The sequence below is a fragment of the Dasypus novemcinctus genome, chromosome 6, assembly GCF_030445035.2.
Source record: "Dasypus novemcinctus isolate mDasNov1 chromosome 6, mDasNov1.1.hap2, whole genome shotgun sequence".
Classification (NCBI taxonomy): Eukaryota; Metazoa; Chordata; class Mammalia; order Cingulata; family Dasypodidae; genus Dasypus; species Dasypus novemcinctus.
Window position 1 is genome coordinate 22,695,407 of NC_080678.1, and position 18,130 is coordinate 22,713,536.

The window sequence follows — 18,130 nt, forward strand, 5'->3', positions numbered from 1 at the left end:
TGTGGGAGACAGGTGCTCAACTACTTGAGCCACACTTCCCCCCTTGCAAATAAATAATTTTTAAAGTAAAGAATTATTTTCCATGGTTAATGGACTTATTTGAAAATAAACTTTTATATATTTATATTTTCAAGCATCTTTTATTAAAATTTTCCCATAATTCTATAAATTTTGAAGTTGGAATTTAAGGTATGTGTCAGGTACAGTACCTTAGACAAATATGTGTTTGCACCTTTGCAACCCAAACCATAAAAACTTGATTTTAATGATACATGATATATATGAACAAGAAAAAAGTTAAATAATCTGAAACAACTGTTTTCACAGTTAAATTTGGGGGGGGGATAGATCATGAGAATAATAACTAAATGATAAAAGTACAAAATCTACCAATAAAAGAACTGATAGAAAAGTAAAAACAATAGTAGGTTCCTGTATATTGAATATATAAAAAAAAGAAGAGGACAAGTATAAGAAAAAAGTTTAAAGGGCTAAAGCATTATAATTATGAGAATTAATCATGAAAAATTCAAAATAAATAATAAAAACATTGGATTTAAATTATTTAAGAAGATATGGTATAAAATTGTAAAGATAACAATGCTGGCTTGATACATAAGATATGTTCTACTGGAAAAAATGTTTCCTTTTTAAAGAGACACAAAAGACAAGCATGTATTCTATGAGTCCTTTTTTTTAAACCCTTATATAACTCTCAATTTAATTTTTGAAGGGAATTCATAAAATGCAAGTAGAAATAGCTTATGATATCAGTACCTTAACTAGCACATTAGACTTGAAAAAGGAAAACAATAACAATTACTTCTACAGTATCCAATCCAAAAAATTTCTAAAAAGCCATTTTTACTTACAGTTGGCACTGATCACCCTTTATTCCTTTAGTTGTACAGAAACATTTTCCTGTGTGCATATGACAAATATTTGCATGGCCACTGCATGTACAAGCTGTAAGTCAAAATCAAAATGATGTTTAATATTCCATAGTACAAACATATACATAACATTTCAGGGAATAATAATTATTATTATCCTATTTTTATATCATGTTATTTCCTCTTGACATCCAAAACCCAAGATTATCATAATTGTTATTTTTAATTAAAGGGAAATAAATTCACTTGAGAATTTTGTGCAACTCTTTAAAGTCTCTGAGGGTACCCTGAAGTCTATTATACACCCAAGTATTCATCTAATTCATCACTGAGCCTCTTTTGATTTCTAATATGTATATCCACTTAATGAAATGAGTTAGAGCAACAACTTTGGAGTCAAACAACTTCACTTCAAAATCCGCATCTTATAATTACAGTTATGTAACCATGGGCAATTTATTTAACCTGTCTAAATTTAGTTTCTTATCTACAAAACAAGAAGAAAATTTAGCACTCAGTATTGTCATGAGAATTAAATGAGATAATATAATTTGAAGTGCTTAACACATATCAAGTGTTCAATAAATGCCACTATTGCTTCTACTACTATTACTGCTGCTAATAATTAAAATATAGCTACAAATTGTATTAGAAAGCATGCCAAATATTCCATGATATAATTGACATGCTCTATTTGGTTCATATGAACTCAAGTCTCATTTTCCGTATGTTGTACTTCTTTGCTAAACAGCAGAATTCCAATTATTTAGGACACGAATGTTACATTTTATTGTGCCCAATATCCAATCAATTGGTACATTTTAGTTTCTTACATGTATAAGTTTCTTGTATTTGATCCCTCCTTCTCATTCTGATAGCTGCCATTAAAGTTCTATCACTGACTCTCTCTTACTAACCACAAAACAATCACTAACAGCTGATTTCTCCACTGTCAATAATTCTAGGTTATAATTAATTCCCCAACCCAGTGATACATTCTAAGGAGACAAGGCTAATCATATCACTAACACTTTCAAAAACTTTAATAAGAACTATATTGTTTTGCACTTCACCAGCTAGCTAAACCGCTCTATTGAAAAAAATGAAAAATACTTTCCTGATTCAAATACACATAAAAATAAGCTGATAAGTCAAATTTTCTCAATGTTCAACTTTTAAATTATTTTTTCTTAAAATATCAATGGCAACTATAACATTTATGGTAATTAACTAAATGCAAACAAATATAACCAAATAATAACACTGATATTTAAACTGAGGCACCAAGAGAAAATAGGTCTTGCACAATAAAGTGAAATATGAGGCCAATATGAAAATTTTCAAAGGAAGAAATTCAAACAATAGTTGGAGGCTCTCAGCAAAAAACCCTTTACCCAGATGTAGTCAATAAAATAAGCCACAAAGAGTAAAAGGAGAGATTTGAGGTTTGTCAGTAAAAGCCACATGAGTGTTATGAATCCTGACTTCTTCCTCCCAAGGGAATGGTTGTCTGCCTTCTTCCTCAAACCTAATGAGAGGTACAACACTTGGACTATATGTAGAACCTGATGTGAATCTGCTAGAATCCATATGGCATAGAGAGGACTACTTTTAGGAAGTATCAGCACCTACACTGAAGACAGAGAATGTGTGTTTTCTCTGGCTAGCCTGGAGCTGCTTTAAATACTGACCAAGAAGACTGCCTGGAAGCATCAGAGGGCTCAACAAGAGGGGCTGTGGGAGAAGCTGCCAACACAGGAATAAAGTATGTCCTATAATTAAGCAAAGAATAAGAATGCACCTGGTTGGGAAGAGGACTTGGCCCAGTGGTTAGGGCATCTGCCTAACAATTGGGAGATCCGCGGTTCAAATCCCAGGCCTCCTTGACCCATGTGGAGCTGGCCCATGCGCAGTGCTGATGCATGCAAGGAGTGCCCTGCCACGCAGGGGTGTCCCTGCATAGGGGAGCCCCACATGCAAGGAGTGTGCCCTGTAAGGAGAGCCACCCAGCGTGAAAGAAAGTGCAGCCTGCCCAGGAATGGTGCTGCACACACAGAGAGCTGACACAGCAAGATGATGCAACAAAAAGAAACACAGATTTCGGAGCCGCTGACAACAACAGAAGCAGACAAAGAAGACACAGCAAATAGACACAGAGAAGAGACAACCGGGCTGGGGGGGGGGGGGCGGGGAGAGAGAAATAAATAAATCTTAAAAAAAAAAAAAAAAAAAAAAGAACGCACCTGGGCAGGCCAAGCCTCAGAAGAGTTCAATAAGACACCCATGAGAGAAAGGATCAGCAGTTGTGATCTCTCACATCGAGGACTTTAAAATAACCACTATATCTCCCATATAAGACTGCATTTTTCTCCTCTTCCTCAGGAAAGATCATAAAGATCATAACACAGTTACCAAGTCAGAAAATGAGGAAAATCTTAATTATGGAAAGAGAAAGCATCCAGGACAAAGGAAGGAGAAAAAAAGTGGTTTCAAAGTAGATTCAGAGTTTTAATATTTTGTCTGCACTGAACAATTTTAATTACTGATATAAGCATGTGTTGTCTTTTAAATTCTTTAAAGTTCCAGAGTTTATACTAAGAGTGAGTCTTGGATTTTAGTCAAGGGCAAGGGAAAAATTTATCTACTAAATACATTTTAGAGGAACAGGGAAAGAGAAAAATAAAGTTGTGTTTTATTTATATCCCATGTGTCTTGCTTGTTTATCATGTCAACTACATATTTATTAGCAAAAAAAAAACAACAAACAAACCGAAAAAACAAAGTCAATATTGCTTATTAATTTTGTGAAGACAAGAGGTTATGGTATTGATTTTAAATTGCATATACTTTTTTTGCTTATAAAACTGTTCATAATTTATACATTGGGATGGATGCCCATGAAACTATCCAATTTAAGGACTAGAATTCCAATGCACTACAGCATTGGTCTGTGATGCTGCTTCCTTACTTATCTCACTGCCTCCCCCTAACAAGAAATAACCACTAACCTAAACTTAGTACTCATTAATTTATTTTTAAAAAGTAGCACATTTGGATCATTACATTTCCAACAGCAAGTGACGAAAGCTGCAAGAAATTTCTAAAAATAGTATCACAAAATGTACCCTCATTGTAATACAATTAAATAAAAAACAACAACAACAAAAAAAGAAATTCACACACAAAAAACCCTACCCAAACACTAGGAAAAAAAAAAAACAATAAAAAAATTCTAAGCATCAAATAGTTCAAGAGAGAAATCATAATGAAGATGTTTTAAAATTTTTGAAGTGAAAAGCATTTAAAAAGTTAGTGGAAAATTATTCAACTATCAAAAAAATATGGGATGCTGTAGTGCTAAAATGAACATTTGTGGCTTTAAATACTTATAATAGAAAGAAACTTTAAAATTTTGCCAAAAGCATTTCATTTAAGAGGTTGGGAAACAGACAATAAAATAAACCTTAAAAGGTAGAACAAAAATGACAATGAAAAGAAATGAAGAAATTAATGAAATTGAATGTAAAGATACAATAATAAGGACGCAAAAGACCAAAGTCAGTTTTCCAAAGCATTAATAAAAGAGATTTTTTTAAGAACTGATAAGATTGATCAAGAAATAAAAAGCAAAGTTCCAGATAAAAAAATATATTGGATATAAAAAAGGAATATACCACAGTTCCAACATAGACTAAAAAGAAAGTGAATTAATTTTGAAAACCTAGACAAAATGGACATATTTCTAGAAAAAAATATAAATTTGTGAAAACTGACCATTAAAAAATAAAATCAGTCATTTAAATTGAAAATTCTCATAAGCAAAACGCTATGTGGAGACGGTTTTATATGATTTACTAGTAGCTGATTGTTTCAATTCTACTGAAGAACAGAAAAGTAGAGAATGCTCCCCAATTCTTTATATAATACCAGTAAAATATTAACACTAAAACAGAAAAAAATTAGACAAACAACAGAAAACAGAAAATTATAGTCAAATTTCACTAGTAAACATAGATATGCATAAATGCACATGTGTGCCACACATTTTTAAAGTTAATATATCATAACAAAGTTAGGTACATACCTGTAAATACAAATGTGATGTATATTAGAAGATGTATAAATATATCATATTAATAGCTCAAAGAGCAAAAAGTATCATTATGCCAAGAATGAAAGAAAAAACATCTGATAAAATTTATTACTGCATGATTAATAAGAATACCTTCACTAACAAGGAAGTTAAGAGAACTTCTTTGACCTAATGTCAATTACGAAAACACTCTGTAATCTCTGTAAACTGTAAAAAAACATTACTGAGAGCAGAAAAAGTACAAACTCTTGCATAAAACCAGACACAAGACCCAGAACTCAATGTTCTAAATCAACTACATCCAGAAACCAATTAAAAACAAAAAGTGTTAGGTATTTGAATAAGCAAGAAAATAAACACATTACAAGGAGATAAGATAAGCCAATTAAAAAAGAACAAGAAATAGCAGAAATGATAGAATTAGTAACCCTACAATGGCCTCTAAATATTAAAGAAAAGTCATTCATCTCACATTTCACATTTAATCAAAAGCTAGAAATGATTAAGCTTAGTGATTAAGTTTGACATGTTGAAAGCCAAGATAAGCCAAAAGCTAGGCTTCTTGCACCAAACAAGCTATAAATGCAAAGGAAAAGTTCTTAAAGGAAATTAAAAATGCTACTCCAATGAACACACGAATGATAAGAAAGCAAAACAGCCTTATTGCTGATATGGAGAAAGTTTTAGTGATCTGGATGGAAGATCAAACCAGCCCCAACATTTCCCTCAGCCAAAGCCTAATCCAGAGTAAGGCCCTAACTCTCTTCAATTCTATGAAGGCTGAGAGAGATGAGGAAGCTGGAGAAGAAAAGACTGATGCTTTCAGTTTGGTTCATGAAGTTTAAGGAAAGAAGTCATAGACATAACATAAAAGTGTAACGTGAAGCAGCAAGTGCTAATGCAGAAGCTCCAGCATGTCATCCAGAAGATCTAGCTAAGATAACTGATGAAGGTTGCTACAATAAATAACAGATTTTCAATGTAGACAAAATACCATTATATTGGAAGAAGATATCATCTTGGTCTTTTATAGGTATAGCTGCCATAGACAGTGATTCCTTTGATGAATCTGGGCAGAGTAAAATGAAAACTTTCTGGAAAGTATTCACCATTCTAGATGTCAGTTAGAACATTCATGATTCATGGGAGGAGGTCAAATATCAACATTTACAGGAGTTTGGAAGAAGTTGATTCCAACCCTCAGGGAAGACTTTCAGGGGTTTAAGATTTAGTGGAGGAAGTAACTACAGATGTGGTAGAAATAACAAGAGAACCAGAATTAAAAGTAGAGTTAGAAGATGTGACTGAATTGTTGCAATCTCATGATACAACTCCAATGGATGAAGAGTTGCTTCTAATGGATAAGCAAAGAAAGTGGTTTCTTGAGATGAAATCTACTCCTGGTGAAGATGCTGTGAACATAGTTGAAATGACAACAGACAATTTAGAATATTATATGCACTTAGTTGATAAAGCAGCAGCAGGTTGGAGAGAATTGACCCCAATTTTGAAAGTTCTACTGTGAGTAAAATGCTATCAAACACTCTGCATGCTATAGAGAAATCTTTAGTAAAGGAAAGAATCAATCAATGTGGCAAACATCATTGTCTTATTTTAAGAAACTGCCACAGCCACTCCAACCTTCAGCAACCACCACCTAGATCAGTCAGCTGCCATCAACATTGGGGAAAGACCTTCTACCAGCAAAAAGATTACAACTTGTCAAAGGCATGGATGATGGTTAGCACGTTTTAGCACTAAAGTATGTTTTAATTAAGGTATGCACATTGTGTTTTTAAACATATTGCTATTATATACTTAATAGACTACAGTATAGTGTAAACATAACTTTTACATGCACTGGGAAACCAAAAAATCATGTGATTTGCTTTATTGGGATACTTGATTTATTGTAGAGGTCTGGAACTGAACCTGCAGTATCCTCAAGGTTTACCTGTAAATTATACCTCAGTGAAGATTAAAAATATATTCTTCAGCAGAAAATTGGGAAAACTTAGTGTGTTTATGTTTATTGTTTACATAGGTCTTGTATCTTTTAGTACTTTAGAAGCAGAGTCACCTTCGTAAATTTGAAATGGAAACAATACTAATCAAATAATTTTAACAACTGTGTTGTTAGAATTGTCCCTTTTATAAATGCAAGATTATATATTTTATATTATTTTTGATATTTTTCTACATTCTCAATTGATACTGAACAATGGTGAGTAATGAGTATGGGTTTTGGAAGACAGTGAAGAAAATGTTCCACAATTCAATTGTAATGATGATTGTACAATTCTGTGACTATATTAAAAAGCATTGAATTGTATTCTTTAAAAGGATGGATTTTAAGATAGTGAACTATATTTCAATAAAGATGTTTAAAAAAGACATTGGTCTTGATCAAAAAATGAAATATTCTAGGTTACTAAATTCTTGCTAATTTCTTACAATTATTTGCTTTGAAAAAATAGATAATAGATAATAAATAGAAGTAAATGCACTCCCCTCAGACATATAAAATAAGCTTTGCTACTAGGTAGATTTCTAAGAACCTGCTTATTTACTAGAAGAGATTTCTCTACAAAGATGTGAGTTTTTTTCATAAAGAGTATTTAAATAAATATGCATAATTTCCTTTTAAATTTTTTGAAGTTAAATATGGTAACACAAAATGTGCAAATTACAGAAATGAAAGACAATGTGTAGAACTTCAAGGAATAAAGGAAACTATCATTGAGCAATCCAGGGACACTAAGATATATTGGTAATATATAACTTCATAAATAGTAAATGACTATATCATGACATCTTATAATATTAACCTGAACAGTTTTATATTGTCTTGTATTAGAATTTCACTTTAAATTATGCATATTAATATTTTAAAACTTGGATAAACCTTTTATTTATCCTTTATGATAAAACTTGCAGGATTTCTTAAAAGAATTATCATCATATAGCAACTTGAACAATTTCTGAGACAAAAAATTATATTAAACTACCTTGTAATATGAGCTTATTTTGAGAGAATCGCCTCATGGGGTTGTACTTCACAGTAAAATGGCACAAATGTATTTTAAATTCAATAGTTTAATATACTTCATGACAGTGTTGAAATTATTGAGTTGTCAGCATTTGAGGCAGAATATTTTTATGCTGACTAAGCACCTATGTACTCATCACATAGTGGCCTTTGGTTTGGGAATTTCATATGATGATGATTTTATAGCCCAGATATATACTAGAACATGGGTTCTTAACTGGGGATCTGTGAGCTTAAATTGAAATAAAAACAAAACATTATTCTTCTGGGGAGGTGTTGATGTGGGTGTGATGTATTTATTAAATAATACATGTTATCATGTGGACTTAGTAATGGGTTCATGATTTTCACCTAACTGGCAAAGGGGTCTGTGGAACAAAAAAGGTTAAGAACCCCTGCACTACAGGGAAATAATGTAGTTACACGATATTTCTGTCACCCTACAATATAAAGTTGCAATATTGACTGATAAGCAAAACAATAATAGGAAAAAAGATGCTTAAAAATTATTTGAACAAGTTATATTTAAAGAATATACTTTAGAAACATAAGACCAGAAGTAGCCATTGATAACTAAAAAGGTCAGGTTATGTCCCTATATACTGTCATTGCTACATCATAAATATATATATAACAATAACTTGGAGGTTAGGATACCCGTCAATTTAACTTCCTTTGTATACTTTTAGCATAATTATACTTAATGATATTTAAAAGATATGTTGTAGTATTAAACTTCAAATGTATTAAGGTTTCCACCAAATATGAAAATTCAAATACCACATGATTTGAAATTCTATTCTTCAAACTAATATTTTTATTTACAGCTCTAAGTTCAAATTTCCATCAATGTAAAGTTTATGAAAAGATACAGAATACAGCTTGTTCTTTTTTATATACATAAACATGAAATGCCAATACCAATAATACCTTAGCAATATGATTTTGTCACTAAAAACCCTAGAATTTAAACTATTGTCATATCTTAACATGCTGTTCAGAGAAGTATGAGGCTTTTTTCTATTAGAAAGATGTTAGACTTGATCATTTCAAATAAGCCACTGACTTGCATAGATTAATTTGTTTACTTGGATACTGCACTCCTATACTTGCTTAAATAATAATTGGATAATTATGAAATAATTCTTTCTCCAATAAGAACAGTACACCAAAATTCAGTTATTCATTCTTTAAACTAGTATTTATTGAATATCTGCTATGCACAGGCACTGCTCTTGTGCTGTAAATATAATGGTAAGCAAGAATCTAGAACTCAAGTAACAGGAAGCTTGAAGCAAATGCACTGTTTTGAGGACTTAAGCTAGAGATTGGAAAGTCATAAAGTGCCAACAGAATTAAGATTTATGTTTTGCATTCCAAAGCTGTCTAATATATTCAAAAGAAGAAGAAAAAATTCTAACTATCTAATCAGTATGTAGGGTCAGAAAACAACATCCTGGAGGTCAAATAAACCTTTTTCTTTTTTTTTTTTAATAGCCCATAAACTAAGAATGACTTTTATAGTGGTTTTAAATGGCTGTTGAGAAGGAAAAGCAGAAGAAGGAGCACAATAAGAGAGAACAAAAGAAGGAGAACTTGGTCTTTAAAGTCTAAAATATTTACTATCTGGCCTTTACAGAAAAAAAAATTGCAATTCTCTGGTCTATAATCACAGAGCGTAGAATCACATTATTTGTCAGCATCAGGTACTCATGGAATGTTTAAAACCTGCAACCTCATTTAAAACAAACAGAAAATTTTTTTTAAAGATTTATTTTTTTATTTATCCCCCCCTTGCAGCTTGCTCACTGTCTGCTCTCTGTGTCCATTTGCTGCGCATTCTTCTGTGTCTGCTTTGTCTCCCTTTGTTGCATCATCTTACTGCACCAGCTCTCTGCGGGTGCAGGATGTCAGCTCTCCACAGGCAGGGGCCAGCTTGCCTTCACAAGGAGGCCCTGGGAAGCAACCACCTGGCCTCCCATATGGTAGACATGGGCCCAATCAGTTGAGCCACATCCGCTTCCCGAAACAGAATATTTTTAATACAACAGAGTTAAATACTGATAAAAATTTTGCCAAAATAAATTTTAACTCAAATCTTCTGGAATTATGCTTTAAATTTTTAGGAAACCTTTTGAGTCATGCTTTCTCTTACTATAGCAAGATAAATTTTGATTGGCTATTCTTAGTGGCTAACATAAAGTGTTTAATACCTTTAATATTGAATTTCGATACTTTATTTCATTAATCTTCCATTCACCTAAAAAAACACAGCAAAACGTTAAGATCCTGGCCCACAGACAGGCAAGAATGACACACACTATTAGAAACAATTCACAAAGCAAACATAATTATCAAGTGAAATACCAAATATTCTTTCCCACATTTAGTCCTCCCATCAAAATTTACAACTTGCCTTAAATTTTCTTAAGCCTTAACTTATTAGATTTTTATTGTATCTCTTTTTCTATAACATATTTTTATTAGAGAAGTCGTGAGTTTACAAAACAATCATGCATAAAGTGCATAGTTCCCATACATCACCTTTCCACCAACATCTTGCATTGTGGTGGAGCATATGTTATAGATTAATGAACATCATCAAATTATTACTATTAACTATGGTCCATAGCTTATATTTGGTATATTATTTCCATACCATTATTAGCATCAAGAATTAACATTGTAAATTTGTTAGAATTCATAAGAGAATGCTCTCCTATTTGTATTGCTAATAATTATGGACTATAGTTAACAACAAGAGTATAATATTCTTTCATCAATATCAAAGTAGGTACTATATTGATTAAAGGTCAGCAATAAAGGGGTGTGAAATTTTTCTTTTGGACTAAGGAAAATATCTCAGAATTTACTGAGGTGATGACTATATAACTGCAATAAAAATGATAGGCACAGTTTTTCAATTGTACAATTGAAAATGTACGATTCAAGAATGTACACTTTGGATGGACTGTACAAGTCATGGGACAGTGTAACACAGTGAACCATGTGGTAGATACTGTATCATTTTTTAAATCTGCATTATTTTCAAAGGGATTGTTTCAAAACATACCCTTAAAGAGTCATCAATCAATAAATCAAACATCCGCAAAAAATGTTGTTGAGGCAAAGTTCTGAGAAGATAGTATTGGGGTAGGTTGGCAGGGCTCAACACTCTTACAAAAATGATGGAAGAAAGATGAAAACTGTCGGAGGGAGCTGCTTTGAGAATCTGAAGACCAGGAGACAGTTGTGTACATCATCCAGGAGAGATACGGAGAGAGATACAACGAAGCCAAAAGGAAAACCAACCGTGAGTTACTCACCCCTGAAACTGGGAACAGTGTCATCCGACACCCTCGAGGCAAACAGTTTTGGTAAAACCCCTGGCTGACATGACCAAGTGAGAGGGGAACAGAAGTTTTTCTACCCTGGGAAGAGGGAGAGTGAGGCAGAGGGCTGAGCGTGATTTCTCTTCAGTGATTATGGGCAACAGGGCCCCACTTTGGTTCACAGCTATGATTGGCCCAGAAATACAAGCCAGTAGAGGCTGAGTCCCCTCTGTGGAAAGATTCATCAAAGAGCCCCAACTCTTGGCAGGTTGGGAAAATGAAAGAAACAAAGGTTTTGCAATCTCTCATATCCCAATCCCTAGGCACCCTTAGATCTGGTCTGTGCCTCATTAGTGGGTCCCTGCAATGTTTTGATAACTTAAGCATGGCAATTTTAAAGATTTAGAATAAGTTGAAACAGAACTCAAAGAAAATCCATGAGACAAAAGCATTAGGCAAAGACAGAAGTTTACCATCAGAATAAATTTACCAACATAGTCAATGCCTAGACATCAGCAAACAATTACAAACCAGATTAAGAAATGGGAAGATATGGATTAGCCAAAGGAAAAACAAAATCCTGATGAGAATCTGGATTTAAGACAATTAATCAGTGATGTTCACAAACATCAGCTAAATCAATTCAAGAGGTTGAAGGAAGATACGGATAAGAGATAAACGATAGTAAGAAGACAATGGGAGAAGAAGGGGCAAGATGGTGACTGAGTAAAGAGCTCCAAGAGTCAGCTCATCCTACAGGGCAGTTAGGAATCACCCAGACCTATTTAAAACACTTGTCTGGGGGACCCAGGAGACCAGAAGAGCATCCTGCAGCATCCTTGAAAGAATTGAAAGAGGACACTGTCCATCTCAATGAAGTTGCCTGAGTATTCCAAGTCATGAAGGCCAGTGTTCATCCTCCACTCACAGAAGAAGCTGCCTTGGGAGTTATTCTGTGGCTGGAGCTGGAAGCTTTATTTTCCAAAAATAGGGGAGGAGGAGATGATTGAACAATGACTACAGCTACTTAATATAAAATTCGGCTGGCTAAAGTATAATCCTAAAAACAGCTAAAGTTTGAACCTGTCCTAGTCGGAAAGAGGCCAGTAGCTGCCATTTTAACTCTGCCTCTGGTATTAGGGAAGCAAGGTTGATTGAAAAACACAGTGACAATAGGGATTAGATTCTTTCCACCCAGATCAGACTACAGTCCTAGCCTAGGCTACAGCCCCACCTACGGTAGAAGGAAGGTAGCAGAACCTGCACCAGCCTCTCCTGGTAACTGCAGGTAATTTCAGCCAACACAAATTGAATGGTCAGAAACCTGGAGATCCATCCCCCTACCCCAATAGGATAGGAAAGGAGCTGTGTTTCCTTGGCCTTTCTGGGCAACTTCAGGCACCTTCAGCATACATGAACTGGTAAATTCTACTCCACCCCTGCCCTTTCCCCCATAGGACAGGAGGGGGCTGGTGTTTCCTCAGCCTATCTGGGCAACTGCAGGTACTTCTGCCCTGGATGAAATTGACTGTTGAGCGCCTGTGGCTCCATCCCCACTTCTGATAGGAAAACAGGGGGTGGGCAGTGTTTCCCCAGCCTCTCTGCTTAACTTCAGGTGCTTTGGGCCCATACAGAGTGAACAGTCAGACACTTGTAGTTCCATTCCTGCCCCCAAGTAGGATAGGAGGGGAGCTGTGTTTCCTCAGCCTTTCTGGGCAACAGGAAGTACTTTCAGCCTGCACCGACTGGACTATTGGGTGCCTGTGGATCCACCCCCAAAACTCTAATAGGACAGGAGGGGGCTGGTGTTTCCTCAGCCTCTCCAGGCAATGGCAGGTACTTTTAGCATAAAGGGACTGAAATGTTGAGTACCTGTGGATCCACCCACACCCCCTAATAAGGTAGGAGGGGGCTGGTGTTTCCTTAGCCTGTTTTGGCAACAGCTGGTACTTTTAGCCTACATGGACTCAACTGTTGGGCATATGAGGTTCAATCCCCACCCCCTAAAGGGCAGGACAGTACTCACTCAGACTCTTAGGACAACTTCGGATGCATTCAGCCCACATAGATTAGATTGTTGGGCACTCCAGAGGGTCCATCTCCTACCCTGGAAGGGCAGGAGGGGGGCCACTGCTACGTCAGTCTACTTGGGCAACTGCATTCATTTTTGGACCCACATGGTATAGATTGTTGCCCACACCTGCAGGCTGACCCCACCCCATGAAGGGGGGTGGTAATGGATAAGAAGTTTCATCAGTCTCACTGGGCAACTACAGATGATCCTGGCCTGTGAGAGTTGGATTACTACATACTGCAGCTCTGTCCCTACCCATTGCAGAGGAAAAAGGTGGGAGAAATTCATCAGTCCCTGGGGCAATGTGGGTAGCTTCTGCAAACACAGCTTATAGTACCAACTACATCCTTGGATCCTACTACAGAACCAGCAAGGGAGAAAGGGCAAGAAAGCCCTAAACTAAAGAGAGAAACTGTGCCCAGAATTAATACATCTAGTAAGCCAGATGCCAAGACACCAACAAATATTACAATCCATACAAAGAAACAGGAAGATATGGCCCAATCAAAACAACAAGAAAGCCTCCAGAGGACATAAAAGAATTAACATGACTAATCACAAATGTTCAAACAAATCTCATTAATAAATTCAATGAGATGGCTAAAGAGATAAAGGATATTAAGAAGACACTGGGTGAGCACAAAGAAGAATCTGAAAGTATACCTAAAAAAATAGCAGATCTGAGAGAGGGGGCAAGATGGCGGCTGAGTGAACATCCCTGTTAGAGTCTTCTGCAGGGAATCGGCTGGGCGGCGTTGGAGACTCTTTGGGACCGGATTGTTTCGGGATTTTTGCTGGTCCGGAGGTGTCTGGACATCGATTTGGAGGGAAGGTAACAGAGAGGATTCGTCTGTGAAATATACACGGAGATCCCAGCTACCTGTAGAGGATTCCCTTCTTGGGTAGGCGGAGACGAGGCATCTAGCCCCGCTCGGTGGGGCTGAGCCAGGCCGGGCCGGGCCGCGGTAGCGTTTGGAGCCGGGCGGGGCCGGTGCAGGCCCCGGCTGCGGGCCGCGGTAGCGCTTGGAGCCGGGCGGGGCCGGTGCAGGCCCCGGCTGCGGGCCGCGGTAGCGCTTGGAGCCGGGCGGGGCCGGTGCAGGCCCCGGCTGCGGGCCGCGGTAGCGCTTGGAGCCGGGCGGGGCCGGTGCAGGCCCCGGCTGCGGGCCGCGGTAGCGCTTGGAGCCGGGCGGGGCCGGTGCAGGCCCCGGCTGCGGGCCGCGGTAGCGCTTGGAGCCGGGCGGGGCCGGTGCAGGCCCCCGGCTGCGGGCCGCGGTAGCGTTTGGAGCCGGGCGGGCCCGGGTCAGGCCGCGGCGGGTACGGAGCCGGGCAGGGCCGGTCCAGGCCGCGGTGGCGGGAGGTGGATGCCGGAGCCGGCTGGGCCGCTGTAGCGAGCGGAGCTGGGCGGAGCCAGGCCAGGCCAAGGCGGCGTGAGGAGCCGGGCAGAGCCGGTCCAAGCCTCCGCGGCGGGCGGAGCCGGGCCTGCGGAGGGGTTTCTGTTTTTTTTTGTTTTTTTTTTTTTGTTTGTTTGTTTTTTGTTTTTTGTTTTTTTTTTTAATTTTACTTAATTTTTTTTTTTTTTTTTTTTGAGCATCTGCAGTACTGGGGAGTTCGTGGGCCCTGGGCGGCCTATTGGGGGTTTGTGGGAAGGGAGGTGCTTGCAGACCCATTTGGGCAGACAGACGGGGGGGTTTTAGGGCAAAGCGGGGGGAAGTTGTTGTTTTAGATAGTGTTGCAATTGTGACACGTGTGTACCTGTATCTCTCTTCTCCCTATCCGTTCCCCACCGTTTGCCCATCCTCTTTTTCTTTCTTCCTTTCTTCTTGCCTTTCTTTTTTCTTTATTATAATTAGTTTGTTTTTTTTTTTTTTTTTTTCGGTTTTCTCTTTCCCTCTTGTCCCTCATCTTCCACTTATTTTTACTTTAATTCAAGTATACAATAGGTGCTACAGGGAACACCTCACATTTGCTGGGTTTTCCCATCCTCCACTGCCTCATTTCTGTGTGAACTGATTTAGGCTACCTACACTATCCCCCTTCCCCTGCATCTTGATATCCACTATCATCTACTGTCTCTCCTATATTCCACCCCCCACCTCCCGTTCTTTGATCCACAAAGTGTCTAACTCTTAATTTCTAATACCTTTGTTCTGTTTTCTGTCTATTATCCACTCTTGAAACTATTACCTTTCTTTTCTTTTTCCCTCTCTCATGAAAACAATAGCTGTGTAGTTCATACCATATTCCTCCCAAATTCAGTCATCAACTTCATAAAAGGTACTCTACCTACAGCTATAACTCTATACAATCTACATGAATCTAACCTCCATCCTTCCAGATCTCATATTCCTGCTTTATTAACATACATCACCAATACAACTTTACACTTTTCCCTTGCTTACACAATTGCCTTTCCCCAACACTAATACTTTCCTCTAAAGTGAACTTAACCAACAACAAGTAACTAGAATAAGAAGAAAAAAGTGACAAAGAGAAGATATAACACCTGTGCAAAAATAACAACTAATTAACCTCCAAGAGCAGACAAAGAAGCTAAGGAACTGATTAAATTCGTCAAAATAAAGAGATGACCAGAAAGCAACAAAAATCTACGAACCAAACCAATAATCAGGAAAACATGGCTGAATCCAATCAACAAACCAATAATCACGAAGGGGAGCAAAACTTGGCACAAGCAATGAAAGATCTCAGAACATTTATCACCGACAAATTTGATGCAGTAATGAAAGAGGTTAACAACATGAAGACATCACTTGGAGGGGAAATTGCAGACATACGCAAAAACATAACAGATATGATGGGAATGAACACCACAGTTCAAGAAATCAAAAATACACTTGCAGCAAATATCAGCAGACTAGAAGAGACAGAGCAGAGAATTAGTGATGTGGAAGACAGTACATCAGAAATCAAACAGATAGTAGAAGGGGTCAATAAGAAGATAGAAAAAATCCAATTAGGATTTAGGGACCTGAATGACAATGCAAAACGCTCAAACATACGTATTATAGGCATTCCAGAAGGTGAAGAGAAGGGAAAGGGGTCAGAAAGAGTGTTGCAGGAAATAATGGCTGAAAACTTCCCAAATCTACTGAAAGAGACAGATGTACATATCCAAGAAGCACAGCGCACTCCACAAATCATAAACCCCAACAGGCCCACCCCAAGACATATACTTGTCAAATTATCCAATGCTCAAGACAAAGAGAAAATCCTAAAAGCAGCAAGAGAAAAGAAAACCATCACATACAAGGGAAGCTCAATTAGATTAAGTGCTGATTTCTCTTCTGAAACCATGGAGGCAAGAAGACAGTGGTATGATATAGTCAAGGTACTAAAGGAAAAAAATTTCCAACCAAGAATACTCTATCCAGCTAAACTAGCATTCAAACATGATGGAGAGTTCAAAATATTCGCAGACAAACAGAAACTGAAAGAGTATACCAACAAGAAACCTCCCCTTCAAGAAATTCTAAAGGGAGTTCTGCAGGAAGAAAGGAAAAAACAGGAAAGGCAAAGTTGGAGGAGAGTATAAGACCAACAACAACAACAAAAAAGACAAAAAAAATATATACAAACAAAATATGACAAACACAAATCCAATCAAAATATGGCTAACACAAATAATTCCTTGATAGTAATAACACTGAATGTCAATGGATTAAACTCACCTATCAAAAGATTCAGACTGGGACACTGGATAAGGAAATATGACCCATCCATATGCTGTCTACAAGAGACACATCTTAGACCCAGAGACGCATGGAGATTGAAAGTGAAAGGCTGGAAAACAATCATACAAGCTAACAATAACCAAAAAAAGGCAGGAGTAGCTATATTAATATCAGACAAAATAGACTTTAAATGTGAAACAATTGTGAGAGACAAAGAAGGATACTACATTTTAGTCAAAGGGAAAATCTGTCAAGAAGATCGAACAATCATAAATATCTATGCCCCTAACAAGGGTGCCTCTAAATACGTCAGGCAAACGCTGGAAAAACTAAGTGAAAGAATAGATACATCTACAATTATAGTGGGGGATTTTAATACACCACTATCAATTCTGGACAGAACATCTCAAAAGAGAATCACCAAAGAAACAAAACATCTGAATAGTATATTAGAGGAGCTCGATCTAATAGACATATATAGATCGCTACACCCAAACACAGCAGGATATACATTTTTCTCAAGCGCACATGGATCATTCTCCAAGATAGATCATATGCTAGGCCACAAAGAAAGGCTGAACGAATTCAGAAAGATTGAAATCATACAAAACATTATCTCTGACCACAGTGGAGTCAAGCTGGAGATTTGCAAGGGACAGAAGCCCAGATTTCACACCACGATTTGGAAATTAAACAGCACACTCTTAGAAAAACAGTGGGTCAAAGAGGAAATCTCAAAAGAAATCAATGACTACCTTGAAACAAATGATAATGATAACACAACATACCAAAATTTATGGGATGCAACAAAAGCAGTACTGAGAGGGAAGTTTATAGCCATAAATTCATATATCAAAAAAGAAGAAAGAGCAAAAATTGAAGAACTAACTGCACATTTGAAGGAATTAGAAAAACAACAACAAAGTAACCCAACAGGAAGAAGAAGGAAGGAAATAACAAAGATAAGAGCAGAACTAAATGAAATAGAAAATAAGAA

At 37.0% G+C, this 18,130-nt stretch overlaps 1 protein-coding gene across 7 annotated transcripts in view; it reads right to left on the reverse strand.

Moving 5' to 3' along the window:
• The window catches only part of ATRNL1 (attractin like 1), an 899,374-nt gene that overhangs the window by 589,641 nt on the left and 291,603 nt on the right, over nucleotides 1-18,130 (reverse strand). For all 7 annotated transcript variants that reach the window (XR_011648991.1, XM_058298321.1, XM_058298320.2 and 4 more), the window contains one exon: nucleotides 873-966. Coding sequence is in view for 6 of the 7 variants with exons in the window: in XM_058298321.1 (XP_058154304.1) it covers nucleotides 873-966 (94 nt within the window). In the remaining variant the exon portion in view is untranslated. The remainder of the gene's footprint in view (nucleotides 1-872; nucleotides 967-18,130) is intronic.